We start from the raw sequence: 13,933 nt of genomic DNA, 5'->3' as shown, positions 1-13,933 counted from the left end.
CACTCAGCAGTACAGTGACATGGCTTCAAAGTCTGCAATAGCGTGAGAACATGGATAGAACTGTTTCAAATTGCAACCTGAATAGTTCCAGTCTCAGCCTGGTTCCCCACAAAACAAGCTCCAAAGTCAGGCATCCCTGACCTCCTAGTAATTGCAATTGAAACCACTATCAAAAAACAAGTCAGTATGTAGTGCATATCACAAAAGTTGAATTTTACCAAATATATATAATAAAAATATAACCCATTATAAGCCAAATATAAATATAACCCATTCATTTCAGTAAACCAAGATTTTTGAAAAACAATTAATTGAATACATTAAATGAACAATAACAAATAGGCCTACAAACAGGCTAATGTTCATATACACTGTACTGGCTTTACATAATGGGCTGACTCAGATTTATAACTGAATGCTTCAAGGACTGTTTTTTCCTACATCTTTCTTTTTTTTCAGAACAGATGTAAGATAACAATACGTTGTGGCTGAGCCGTAGTATCAATGTTGCCACAATCTCGCTACAACAACAAGAATTGCCACTGACGGGCTGTCAGCTTGTCATAAAACACTCACCTGAAATCATAACTGGCTCTTTTTCACTCTTATAAACTCCCTACTGGATAACGATATCCCTCGTGTACGTACGGCGTGTTCTTGAAATCCTACGGCCAAATCAACGCATACGCACGCTTTTGGCCTTTTGGATTTACCGCACTTCCACACCAGTTGTACTGTGCATGCGCAATTTGCTGCTAGGCTTCGGTCATTAATTTATGATAAATGGAGGAAAATGAGGAAATCTTTGCTTGTCTTAAAGATTTTAGTGTATATAGGCTACTGTAGCCTATGATGACCTTTTTTTTTTTTTTTTTGGCCAGCCCAGAAGTTAACATGACCCTCTTCCCTCTAGAAAAAAATAAATAAATAAATTCCATTGGCTTTTTATTTATATTTTGATTATTGCAGAAAATAAGCTCTAGTGTATGAGTCTTACACATTTCATCATGATAATCTACACAAATGAACTGACTTTTGTTAAATTTGAAGCCCAAATACAATAGCTATAAGTAAAATATAAGTATAAGCTAGAAGTAAAAGCTTTAAATATATATATATATATATATATATATATATATATATATATATATATATATATATATATATATATATATATATATATATATATATATATCGAGCTTGTGTTAACCACAGACCAAAACCCCATTTACTTAGGAACAATGGATGGGAAGTGCTAAAACTCGCTTCTGGGTTTTGACCTACAAAAATATGTCATCCCTGCACGACACTGTTGGTATCAGGGCAAAGTTTAAACTCATAAGATTATATATATATATATATATATATATATATATATATATATATATATATATATATATATATATATATATATATATATATATATATGTGTGTGTGTGTTATTGGGCCCAGATAATGTGACCACTAGCTTGTGAGAGCTGCTAAACTCTGTGGGCATGAAAAGTGTGGTCAGCTCCTGTGCATGTGAAATGCCACCTGCTGGTGCTGCATTCCCAGCACATAAGTCATAATATCAATGTATTTTATTTGTGCATAGTTGAATTATAAATAGCACGTCCCATTAACATGAGAATTTAACATAGACTCATATCTGAAGGAACATTATCAGACAAAATATAATTAACTACTGTGGTCTAAATAGTGTAACTAATGACTAGATCAAATTGTGCAAAAAAGCATACATGAGATCCTTTTTTCTCGCAAAGGTGAAGTAACATCTTGTCCCTGGAAATGGCAAATGAACAGTCACTCACCACATAAGCAACCTGAATGTCACTCACACTGTTTAGAGAATAAGTATGACCATGAACCATGGACAGGACCTCTGTCCCTTTGCAACTGTAAACCTCACCCAAATAACAGATTTAATGTGACAGCTAATAAGACTGCAGTGCTTGAGAGGTTTCAATTTGGCCCACTACTGTTTTATTGCTGAACAAAAGGGAGAGATTGCAATAAATTGTGGAAGTCGAACATGGTTGTGTTGACAGAGCAAGTTAGCTACACGTGAAGGTGAGTTGCTTCTCCTTCTTTCTACTTTTACTTTTTTTTTCAGCCAGGAACAATGAAATATACAATATTACACATTAATCATTATTAATAAATAATATAAATATTATAATAGCAATCTCAGATTTCAGGTTTGACTTGTATATGGGAAGATACCCAATCACAGATCTGATTCTAAGTAGCCCATTGATGCATATTAAATAGATAAAATTCCAGATGGTACTGATGTTGTGATGCTCAGATTGCACTAAAGTGTTTTAGATGCTATCAAACAATGTTAAAGTGCTTTCTTACATGTAATTGCAAAGTCAGACTGAGTAAAATCATTTTATAACAACTTAATGTAGCAAAGGATCTGTAGTGCTCTACTAAAACACATTGATATTCTAACCTAATTCTGCTTTTATGTTGAGTGTGTTACAGTATCAGTGAAAGTGCTTTACTTTTTCACATAAACAGTTAAAATATAGCAGTTCTCCTCATATTCTATTTTTATAATAATTAAATATGATTTGCTCTCCTAAGCTAAAGCATAATTGCTCTGGTAGGTAGCACATTTATAATAAACTTATGAGATTTGTGACCTGACCTATCAAAAGTAGGGGTAAAATGCTTGTAAAATGATTGGTAAGGATCTTGTACCTTATCATAGCATTAAACAGATTTTATGTCAGTCTTGTGTTACTTTACATGCAGAATGTATAATATCACCTCCTAATATATCTTTATTGGTTCATTGGGTCAGTTACTGGTGTAGTTTTTGGTTATTGACTATTAGACAGTAGGCATCAAAACAGTAAACTGGTATTCTATATACATGTATGTATATAGCATGTGGTTATAAACATTTCTACAAATGGCATATTCCTTGAATCTCATTGTGGTGCAAACTGGGTGATGTTCAAGGTGGTATGGGACATATGGCTGGCAAATAGCTTTTCATATTCCTTATTTACACACATCAGCCCTTTATCAGGGATAAGACCTTATAATAATAATGCTCTCAGTGACAACAACAAAAGTCTGACTGTATAACAAGAAAAATAAATGCACCTCGTAGAATTAATCATATCTGTTTGCTATGATGATGGGACACTTTATAATCATTTTTCATTGGCATTCTTTTAAATTATCACAAGTCATAATTTTTTTAACATACTGCAAACTGCTCACTTCTGTCCAAATGTTATATAACGCCCCATCAAATAATAGAAATGATGTCAGTTAAGGATTCATTTAAGGTTGTATTGTGTTATGTGTCCTACTTTAACTTGTGTTCACCCTATAAATTGTTATAATAACAATAGTAATGATTGCATATGCCATGTACTGATTTTTGCACTCTCTTCTCGATTTTAGATAAGACAAATTCCATTACTAATTCTGAACTGACAAAATTCTTAAAACCGTCTAAATCGTTTATTTTAGATTTTCTTGGTTCCATCACCCTCACCTTATTGATAACCAAGCAGTTTAGTACTGTAGATGTGAAGATCAGGACGCACTCATAAACAAGGTTGTGATTAAACATCGCCATCATGTGGTCAACAACAAATCCACAGCTTCAAACTCTGAAGATCATGAGATTTAAATATGCCTTTTCATATTTGATGGCCTTGTTTCTGTATAGTTTCAGGGAAATATATTCCATAGTTTTAGAAAACTGAACATCATGGAATGATTAGTTTTTGAAAACACTGTTCTGATATTTCAGTGGCAATTAGAAAGAGATCCAAAGTCCCTGGTGTTATGATCACACAGTACGCTGAGGAACTGCCACCTGGATTTACTACTCCTGATCTATCTTTGATCATATTATATAACATCAAAACTACCTATTCTGTTTAATTTGCAGGCAAACTGGCCTTTTTCAAAGCTGTTGTGAGTGGATATCATGTACCAGAAGTTTCATGGGCACATAACAAGGGCGATATCTCTAATCCAACAAAATATCGTTTCACGATATGATGAAAAGAATGAAGAATATATTCTGGACGTGAATGAAATTTCTCTGCTTTTCAGTTGGATTCAAGAAAAGAGTGCTAGGTATTTATGTAACTCAGAGCTAATGACACTTAAAATGAAATAAACAGTAGGCCTATAAAAATATTGGAAAATCTTTTGATTGTTAAAGAGAGTTCAGAGTGTCAAAATATCTTTAAAAAAATATCTAATTTTTCAGCACCCAAAAGTGGTCCTGATGAGTTTAGAAAAATACTGAAAAAAAAACGTAACGTATCATTGCATCATATATTTACTTTCACCATACATTTACCTTTTATACATTATTATTTATTATATAGAGACATAGAAAATCATAATGATAGGCAACTTTTAAGTAACTAAAACAACCAGTCTGATCTGTAATCATACTAAATACATTTAGAGTTGTGAAGAGAAATGAAAAACAATGGAAAGAAGAAGAAATCGATCCAAGGTTCTGGGAGGTGTTACTGAGTGCAGCCAGAAAAGATTACGAAGGCATTTGTCAGGAATTTGGAGTCACTAACTTCAGGTGGATGCTGAGAAAACTTAACCAGAAGAAGAAGGTAAGAGAGGTAGAGCAGTCAAAGGTCTTGTTTGCTTTGAGTATTAGTCATTTGCGCACCACTGTATATATATATATATATACAGTATGAAAAATCTCCACTCTTTAATTTTCTGTCTTCAAGTATGTCGAGAAAATCCACAGCATGAAACAGATTGAGGTAAAAAACGGATTGCACAACGGAATTTGAACTCGACATGAAGTTGAAGGATCCTAACAGCAAAATCCTCCTCTTCAAAGTAAGTGCCTTCACTTGAACAGCCTCAGTGTCATCAACAATACTTTGAGAGTAATGCACTTCAATTTACTATTACCAGGATGGGGAAATGCTTGACTATTGAGATGGAACTGATAAGTCTACAAAGCATCATATGCAGAAATTTGGTGCAGAAATTCCAGTGCCTGACGTGGAGTTTAATAGCACACTAAAAGACACTAAAGTGATTGAAGGGCAGGACGCAGTGTTTGAATGTGCCTTATCGGACCTGTACCCCAAATCACCTGGTGTGCCAATGACATCTCTGTTGAGCATGGGGGAAAATATGACATCATGGTGTCAGAAGACAAGCAACACCACAAACTAGAAGTTAAAAACTGTACAAAAGAGGACAAGGGAGTCTATCAACTATTGCTGGGCTCAGGTCAAGCCGGGGACTCTGGATGTGGAAGGTAAATTTATTTATTTTCCCACTTAGCGAGTGTTTAATTATGTTAACATGCACTTTAAATGCATATATACTATGGGTCAAAAGTTTGGAATGATTGACATTTTTTAATGTTTTTGTAAGAAATCTCTTACAGTATACGCTCACCAAGGCTGCATGTATTCAATCAAAAAAACATTAGAAACAGTAATGTGAAAGGTTAATCCAATTTAAAATAACTTTTTTTATATTTCACGGTTCCCATGAAAATATTAAGCAGCAAAAGGGCTTATAAACATTGATAATAAGAAGAAATGTTTCTAGCATATTGCAAATCAGCATATAAGAATGATCATGTGTTACTGAAGACTCAAGTAATGTCTGCTGAAAATTCAGCTCTGCTATCAAATTAGATTTTAAAATGTATTAAAATAGAAAGCAGTTCTTTTAAATTGTAATAGTAGTTCACAATGTTACTTTTTTATTGTATTTTCTTCAAATAAATGCAGCCTTAATGAACATAAGAGAGACTTGTTTTGAAAACATCTTAATTAAAAACAACACTTAATTTCACAAAATACACTAAGACGGAAGTCTTAAATCAAACACCTGATGAACAGATGCTTTCTGTTCATGTCCATTTTACAATTCTGAATTTTGACTGTAGTCTATACTGTAACTGATACTGTTTTCAGATGATTCCAGTGCCCACGGGAAAAGTGTTGGTGCAGGTGAACTAGCCAGACATTTAGCGAAAGAGAAAGCCAAACTGCAGAGGGAAAAGGACAAGGCTGCCAGGAAGGCCCAGGCTGAAAAAGATGAAGCGGCCAGGAGGGTACAGTCTGAAAGAGATGAGGCGGCCAGAAGGGCTCAGGCTGAACAAGATGAGGTGTCTAGGAGACCACAGGCAGAACAAGCAGCCAGGAGGGCACAGTCCGCGCAAGATGAAGCAGCCAGAAAAGCTCAGGAAGAACAAGGTGAGGTGGCCAGGAGGGCCCAAGCTGAAAGAGATGAGGCAACACTAGGCAGCCAGGAAGGCCAAGGCCGAGAGAAAAGCCACTGAAAGGATGGCAGCTATGGGAGCAGCGAAAGGAGATGAACAAAATGGCTATGGAGGATCCAGCCTGGGAGATAGGAGTGAAGGTGACGGAACGGGGCAGAACAGAAAAGAAGGAGATGGTACCTTGGGAGATTAGGAGATGGGAGTGGAAAACATGGAAAAGGAGTTGGACTGGATTTAGACGGATCAGGTGCAGTCGTGGTCAGGTGATAAGTGTAAGAATTGTGCAAGAGTCTTTGAGCTGATTCCTAACAACAGCATAAGTATGCGTTCATGTCTGAAACTCCACATTAATATAAAGTCAATTGTTTCTCAGTCCTGGGATGATGTCTGACATATTTCCTTTGTACTTTTATCCAGACCATGGAGTCCATTTCCTGAATGGGTGGTCAGATACTGCAGCACATGTTGGAGAATCAGCAGAGTTGTCCTGCAAACTTAGCAGTGAAGATAGCACTGGATTATGGTACAAAAATGGAAAAAAGGTGTACAGTAATTTATTATTTTTATCCAAATTTGTTAACCAAATGAAGTATTTATAATGTTATCTTTTGTAATATATTTTCAAATGAAATTTATTCCTGTGATGGCAAAGCTGAATTTTCAGCTGAATTCAACTTTGCCATCACTACAATAAATCACATTTTACAAATCCTATTCAATAAAAAATAGTTATTTTAAATTGTAATAATATTTCACAAAATCACTGTTTTCACTGTATATTTGTTCGAAATAAATGCACCCTTAGTGAGCATCAAAGATTTTTTTCAGAAACATTAAAAACATCTTCATCTAAATTTGGACCAGTAGTGATTATATGCATTACAAAAATTAAATGCATTTTTTTTTTTTTTTTTTTTTTTTTTTTTTTTTTTACATCAGTTGGAGTCTAAGGATCTAATGACAATTGTCAAAGATGGGGCTCACCACAAACTAATCATCCATGACTGCCAAGAAAGAGATGCTGGGAAATATAAGTTTGAAGCAGAAGTACGTAAATCAGAGGCTGCATTAATTGTTCAAAGTAGATGTGTGTTCTGCTTTTTCTCTAGGTGTGTTTTCTCTTTTCATGTCAACAAAAAGCTGGCTGCAAAACGCATCTAATTCTGTAGGAGCCAAACTCGATTATTAACATTATTTGCCTTAGCCACTAGAGGGCGGTGTGTAAGCTCTATGGTGGGGACAGGTGTTTGGAAAAAGTTTCAGATTCAGGTAGAATTAGACAGGCACCTTATATGATGCTTCACTTCAAAATGTTATGCTTTCTATAAAATGCAATGTCTTAACATCCAACCCATATAAGAGAAATGCTGTATGGATGTTTATTCCTGTCTTTAAATAAACAATAGCTCTACCACCCAGCCCCGGTTTACAGCAAATTATCTTTCTTCTCTTTTCTTCAGATCCACCCAAAATTGATGCAGATGCCTTGAGTAAATTCTCAGAGCATGTAATTGTCAAAGCAGGAGGAAATGCTTCCTTCAAACTACCTTTTTCAGGGAAAGAACCATTTGAGATTCGGTGGTTTAAAGAGGGCAAAGAGTTTCTGGAGGGTCATGGTGTCAAGATTTAAAAGTCTTCAGCTCATAGCCATCTACTTCTTACTAAGTGTCAGGGCAAAAACACTTGAGAGATAAAAATCTAAATCAAGAATGAATTTGCCACTATAGAGGCAACATCAAAAATTACACTTGGTATGTATTGTATTGTTAATCCAATATTAACTGAGACTGAGACTAAAGAACCATCACTAAAAATATCAAAACTTCAAAAGAACAAAAAATCTTAGACTGACTGACCTCAACTGTTTGGTTGTTAGACAACTAATCAACTGTTCTACCATTGTGGCATATCAGTACTCTATATTTTTTTTGTTCTTCCAAACAGGCCAACTCCACCACAAGGACCTGTAGAAATCGTAGAATGTTCCTTGTCTGCCACTGAGTTTAAATGGAGACCCTCCCCAAAGGGCAATGGTGGTTGTCCAGTGACTAATTACAACCTGGAGCGACAGCAGCTGGGACGGAACACCCGGACTCAGATTGGACACATTCCTGGAAATCCTACCTACAGAGACGTATGTAGAGCGTACGCTGTTCTGTGTCAGCAGCACCACGCGGCTACATTTTCCACGTTGTTTGTGCTTTGATATGAACAAAAAACAACATATCCGTGTGGTCCGTAGTCTCATTATGCATCAACTACCCAAATAAATAAGCCTGAAAGCAAATTCCGTTTGGACAATCATTGGTCTCGGCTGCATTACAACCAGCTGTGCAATGGTTTAGGCTACTTGCCATTTAACAGACACCTTTTCCCAAAGCAATTTACAGAACACTAATTGCGGTGAGTCCCTTGGAGAACCCAGAGATAAGTGTCTTGCTCAAGGGCACAGTGATGATAGAAGATCTATGAAACTCTATTTATGGGCCACCCTTATCCAGGTTTATACTTCTGGGATTTGTGCTGCTGTCTCTGACACATCACCACTAAACTATATCCGCCTTGTTCTGAACATGTTGTACCTACACGGTTGAGAGATGCAGTATGAGGTGGCCTATTACAGTAGCTCTGGATAATTTCTTTGCCAGTGATGGTCTGCACTTCATGTGCTTCGTAAATTCCTCATAGCCCTCCAACTTCTATTGTACCTTCACTTGGACAATATAACCCAGATGCACAAACAGATAATTGTGTAACATATGCAGTGATGCATAATGTGAGGTGGCTAAAAATGGACATTACTACAATGAAATAATCCCTTTTCACAATATTTTTTTTTTATCTCTTCCATAAAAATTCTCATATAGCATGCCTGTATCAAAGACCCTCGACTTCCAGGCAGCCCCCAAATGTATTGTCCCTCTGAAACTTAACGCTTCTCTTGCAGGTTATGAGTGCTACATGAGCTGTGCTGTGACGGGCAACCCAACCCCTCATATTACGTGGTACCATAATAATGTCAGCCTCAACCCCAACTACTACATCACTTACGTGTGTGGTGTTTATTCACTGCTCATCCTGAGGGTTGGACCCAAAGACATGGGAATACAAGCTTGTAGCTGTAAGCCCCCTTGGTCATGATGAATGGTCCACCAAACTTAAAGTCAAAGGTATGTCTTCTATTTTAATATTAATTAACCTATTTTGGTCAATAAGATATGAGGTTTATGATTCATATAATTTAAACTTTTAGGCAACAACTACTATAATTTTGTTTTCTTACAGAGTAAAGAAAGGACGACTTCAGACAACACCATTTGTGATCACATTTCTTGAAAGTGACATAAATGTAATAACTGATGTGATCTTAAATAAAAAATAAAAATAAAAGGATATCTCAACATATATGTATTGAATGTCTATCTATAAATAATAATAATAAAAAAAATTGATGCAGTATCCTAAATAAAGCTTTTTGAAAATTATGTAATTCTCTGAAACATTAGACACAGCGCCATGAAAGTGAGACCGCCTCCAGTGCGCAACGCCCCCTACTCACGATTCTCGTGCTTGAAAGTTCACTTTTGATTGTTCCCCGTCGTCGTGGCCAAATACAGCGTTGAGGTCTGGTAGAACGGTAACCAAATCAGAGTAAATCAGATAAAGGGGGTGTGTTACCATCTACAGTGCAGATACTCCGCGAAGCCAAGATGACCAAGCGCAAAGGAAAAAGTAGCAATAAACAGGACGACAGTTTGCTGCTCTTGGAGACGCCATCTGTAACACCACAGAAGGGATTTAAAGAATATGCAGTCCCTGCCATTGTTTTCTTTATTTTCGCTGTCGGGGGATCAACGGCAGTCTGGTTCTGCAGCCATCAGCAGCACACCATCGACAGTCTGACAGAGACAGTCAATGCAATGCAACTTAGGATAACCAAGTTTCAACAACAGTTAGGAGTGGGTAATGCACAGGTATTTGATTTTGAGATACGCTAGATTTAGTTAACGAGTTTGTAAGAAATGCATTTCTCTTTGTTACAAGGTAATTTTGAAATAAAATAATCCAGTTCATTACTTTTACGCACAGGAACACACTTTGTGCGCTCTGGAACATTTGTACTCAGCACACAGTACTTGCACAAGTTTATATTGTATAGTCTACATTTTGAATTATTTGTAATTTGATTGTAAAAATACATAATACTAACAGCTCTGAAAGTATGCCTCATGTGCCCTTTGAATATTCCATTCGCTGAATTTTGTCATGTGTCTCCCAGGCCATTAATAGTGTGTTCGGAGGAGGATCGGGTTTCCTTTTGCCAGGCTGGCTTGTTTAAAGGACATTATGCAAATGGTATCCTAACCAACATGTAAAAGTAAAGATATAAATAAACAAACAAGTAAATTGCACTTTCATTAGAAAGGCAGTCAGATCTGCATTAGTGATCAGAGATGTAGAGTATTAAAGTAACCCATTCATTTAAAAATGTCAAACAATTTGCCTTTTACTGATGGTCATTCTAGGACTGCAGTACCAAATGTTGTAATTCACTTTAATAATAGTCTTGTCAACTCTACATCCAATAAAAAAGTACACCATCATGGCATTTACTTCGTAACTTTGGATTAAAGTGATCATTAAAAAAAATAATAATAAATAAATATAAAATACATAGAAATACTGTATAGAGAGAGAGAGCATAAATAATGTTATTGTAAAATATTGAATGCTTAGCATAAGTAGAACTCCTATTAATGTAATTTGAATTAAAAGAAATATTGCTATTTTAAATGTTTCTTTCCTCCTCTTCTGAATCAAGTGGATCATAAAACGGATTGCTAGTGTGACTAGCTGCCAACACCACTGACAACAGAGCATGTCATGAACAAACTTATAAATTCAATTTATTTTTTAAATCCTAAATTATTCACACTGCCCTTGTGTGAAATGAATTAATTACTGCAACACTGTAGATTTAATGTATGATTGATGAATTTTCAGTAGCAAACTGCAATTGTAGATGGACATAACACTAGTCAGGCTTAATAAATTGCTAAATTGGTGAAATGTTGCATATTGATTAGAGTAATAATTGAACTTCATATGTTGAAAGAAAATATGTTGTTTATATATCTAGATTGCCAATGTGGGTGTTTTTGAAGAGCGTCTACAAGCACTGGAAAAGGCTTACACACATGCCCAAAAAAAGGCAGATGTTGCACTGGCCACCTCAGAAAAAGCCACATCTACTGATCTTCAAAGACAATTCTGGTCTCTTCAGTCTGAGATGAATGTCAAACTTTCTGAACTCAAGCAGGAGTATGTTTCCACCGCAACGTTAAATGCAATGGTCAAGAATAAGACTGAAGAAATTGAAACTCTGAAGCAGAAGCTTAATTATATCCTTACTGCAAACTCTGAGGTAGCTGTTACCATTTCTGGACTCACAGACACTGTTTTGGTCACCAAAACACATCTCGACCAGCAGATGTCCACTACAGAAGGTCTCAAATCTGAGTTGGAAGAACAAAGAATGGAAATTTCAAGCCTGAAGGAATTCTTTATCAGCAACAAGAGGGCTCTTGAAAGAAACAGACAGGAAGTTATGGACATCAAGTGAGTAACCTAAGGGGCTTTTTGGGATTCTCTGTAGCATTTCAAGTCTTTAGAAATTTGGAGTCGTTACTGATACCGATTATTCCTAATTCGTCTTATTTTGGTCTCTTCCAGGGAGCTAATGGAGATGGAACAGGCAAGAAGATCCCAAGTTCTTGAGGATCAACTTATGGCTGTCCGTAGAAGTCTAGAGGACCATCAAAAGAGTAATCATTGCCTTCACTCTCACCTCGCACCCCAACCTGAGATCATCCAGAGTCAGGTATAGTCCTGACTGAGTTTCATTTTATCCATATATGATCATTTTGGCATGTCACATCCTAATGTTTTTTTGTGTTTCAGATGTCATCTGAAAGCCAGCTGTCCAGTTCAGAGAAAAATATTCCAGTAGAAGAGCATCAAGTGGAGCAAGCAGAAACTCAACAGCAAGTTCCAATCAAGGAAGAAGGAGCAGAAGCTAAGGATCAAGCCATTACTGAGGAGGAAGCAGTTGAGGAGTTTCGTGTTGAGGAAGGTAAGGGAGTGGTGCCTGAGGAGCTTCAGGTTCATTGGCGAGAACCTGTTGAAAAACAAGCAGATGACAATAAAATTCCTGAGGAAGCTGAAGTCAAAGAAGATGTTGCTGAAGAGCAAGCAGTAACTGAGGATGATGAACAAGTTGATGAGGTTCCATTCCACCAGGATATTGTTGAGAAGGAAGCAGAAACTCAACAGGATGAAAAGCCTGAGAAGCTGCAGGTATCTGATAAGGAAGTACCAGCTGAGGAAGAAGAATCTATTGAGACGCAAGTAGTTACTGAGGAGGATGTGAAAACTGAGGAAGTTCAGGTCAGCGATGGAGATGTTATTGAGGAGCAAGCAGTAACTGAAGGGGATGCGATACCTGAGGAAGTTCAGGTCAACACTGGAGATATTATTGAAGAGCAAACAATAACTGAGGAGGGTGAAATAACTGAGGAGATTCCAGACCAAGAAGAAGAAGCTGTTCTTGCCAAAGAAGACTCAACTTCCATGGAAGAAATAGGAACTGACACAAGTGTGGCTGAGGCTGTTGATAACTTCTCTGAAGATCAGCTGGTTGAAGATATCAGTCAGGAGCAGACATTGCAGGAGCCACTAGAAGGAACTGAGAAGCAGAAAGACTTGGAAGAAATTGAAGAACATGTGCCAGATTCTGAAGAAGAAGAAGAAGAAGAAGAAGAAGAAGAAGAACCTGCTGAGGAGATTGTGAAAGAGTTAGATGAAAAAGACATTTTTGCCAGTGAAAGTTAAGTTCCTGAGAAGGATAACGGTTCAAAATAAAAGACTTTTTCTGAGGTCTTGAACTGATACCGTTTCCCCAATGAATTATGTAATACATGGTATTTCACATTTGTTGAACTGTTCCTCAGTCTTACTTTGTGTACTCGAAGGTGAACTTTGAACCGAGCAGTGAGTTTTTCAAATCCAATGATGAATTGTTTTTCTAGTGATATCTCTTAAAATCTTCAATTGCTTTTACACATTTAAAAGCATTGCAGTGTTTTTCATATAGCAGTTTGCCAGCTAACTAATCTCAGGAGTGTCTCTTGAATAAAACAGCTTTTTATGTTTTTTACTATTTCCCTGTCTCTGCCTCTCTCTCCTGGTGTTTAGTTGTCTGTTGAAATTGGACGTGTGCTGTGTGTGTATGTGTGTGTATATTTGCAGCTCTTAGGTCAGGGATTCAGGGATGTGCCACTGGTCCTGGACACTGGGGACATGTGTGTCCCATTTGTAAGTGCTTATTTGAGCTCATCAAATGCCCGAAAGACTAGAAATGTAGGCTACCTTGTGCCCTTCTCAACCAAACCACAATTTATAGTGTTGTTCTAAGGCAAGAGATGCTGCTAAATAAATTTGATTATGTACAGTTTTTCTCTTTGTGATGTTTTGACAAAAATTAACAGGAATAGAAGTGATAAATGAGAATAAACTACGAATGAAGAATAATACGAAAGGGCAGAATTTGAATGCAGGTTTCCTCAAGTTAGAAACGTGCTTGACAAAACTTGTTTTGGATGCTTGCTT

The 13,933-nt window shown here is 36.6% G+C and overlaps 1 protein-coding gene and 1 pseudogene across 1 annotated transcript; both read left to right on the top strand.

Annotated features, from left to right (window-relative positions):
• Positions 1 to 2,926: 2,926 nt before the first annotated feature.
• LOC122145422 lies at positions 2,927 to 9,406 on the top strand (annotated as a pseudogene).
• A 396-nt stretch (positions 9,407 to 9,802) lies between these two features.
• Positions 9,803 to 13,778, top strand: LOC109083092 (glutamic acid-rich protein-like). Its single transcript, XM_019097914.2, has 4 exons — positions 9,803 to 10,239; positions 11,406 to 11,884; positions 11,999 to 12,146; positions 12,227 to 13,778. Exons 1-4 carry the CDS (start codon positions 9,976 to 9,978, stop codon positions 13,154 to 13,156), a joined length of 1,821 nt encoding a protein of 606 aa, XP_018953459.2. The 5' UTR covers positions 9,803 to 9,975; the 3' UTR covers positions 13,157 to 13,778.
• Positions 13,779 to 13,933: the final 155 nt, after the last annotated feature.

Source organism: Cyprinus carpio, chromosome A6 (genome assembly GCF_018340385.1).
Source record: "Cyprinus carpio isolate SPL01 chromosome A6, ASM1834038v1, whole genome shotgun sequence".
Taxonomy (NCBI): Eukaryota; Metazoa; Chordata; class Actinopteri; order Cypriniformes; family Cyprinidae; genus Cyprinus; species Cyprinus carpio.
Note: the sequence above shows the minus strand (reverse complement) of the source record. Positions and strands in the feature narration are given on the sequence as shown.

Bases quoted from the DNA above. Each gene is read 5' to 3' on its own strand.
- LOC109083092 (XM_019097914.2), top strand. From the start codon at position 9,976: ATGACCAAGCGCAAAGGAAAAAGTAGCAATAAACAGGACGACAGTTTG. The intron at 11,885-11,998 runs GTGAGTAACCTA...GGTCTCTTCCAG, and splicing joins CAGGAAGTTATGGACATCAA to GGAGCTAATGGAGATGGAAC. The intron at 12,147-12,226 runs GTATAGTCCTGA...TTTGTGTTTCAG, and splicing joins CTGAGATCATCCAGAGTCAG to ATGTCATCTGAAAGCCAGCT.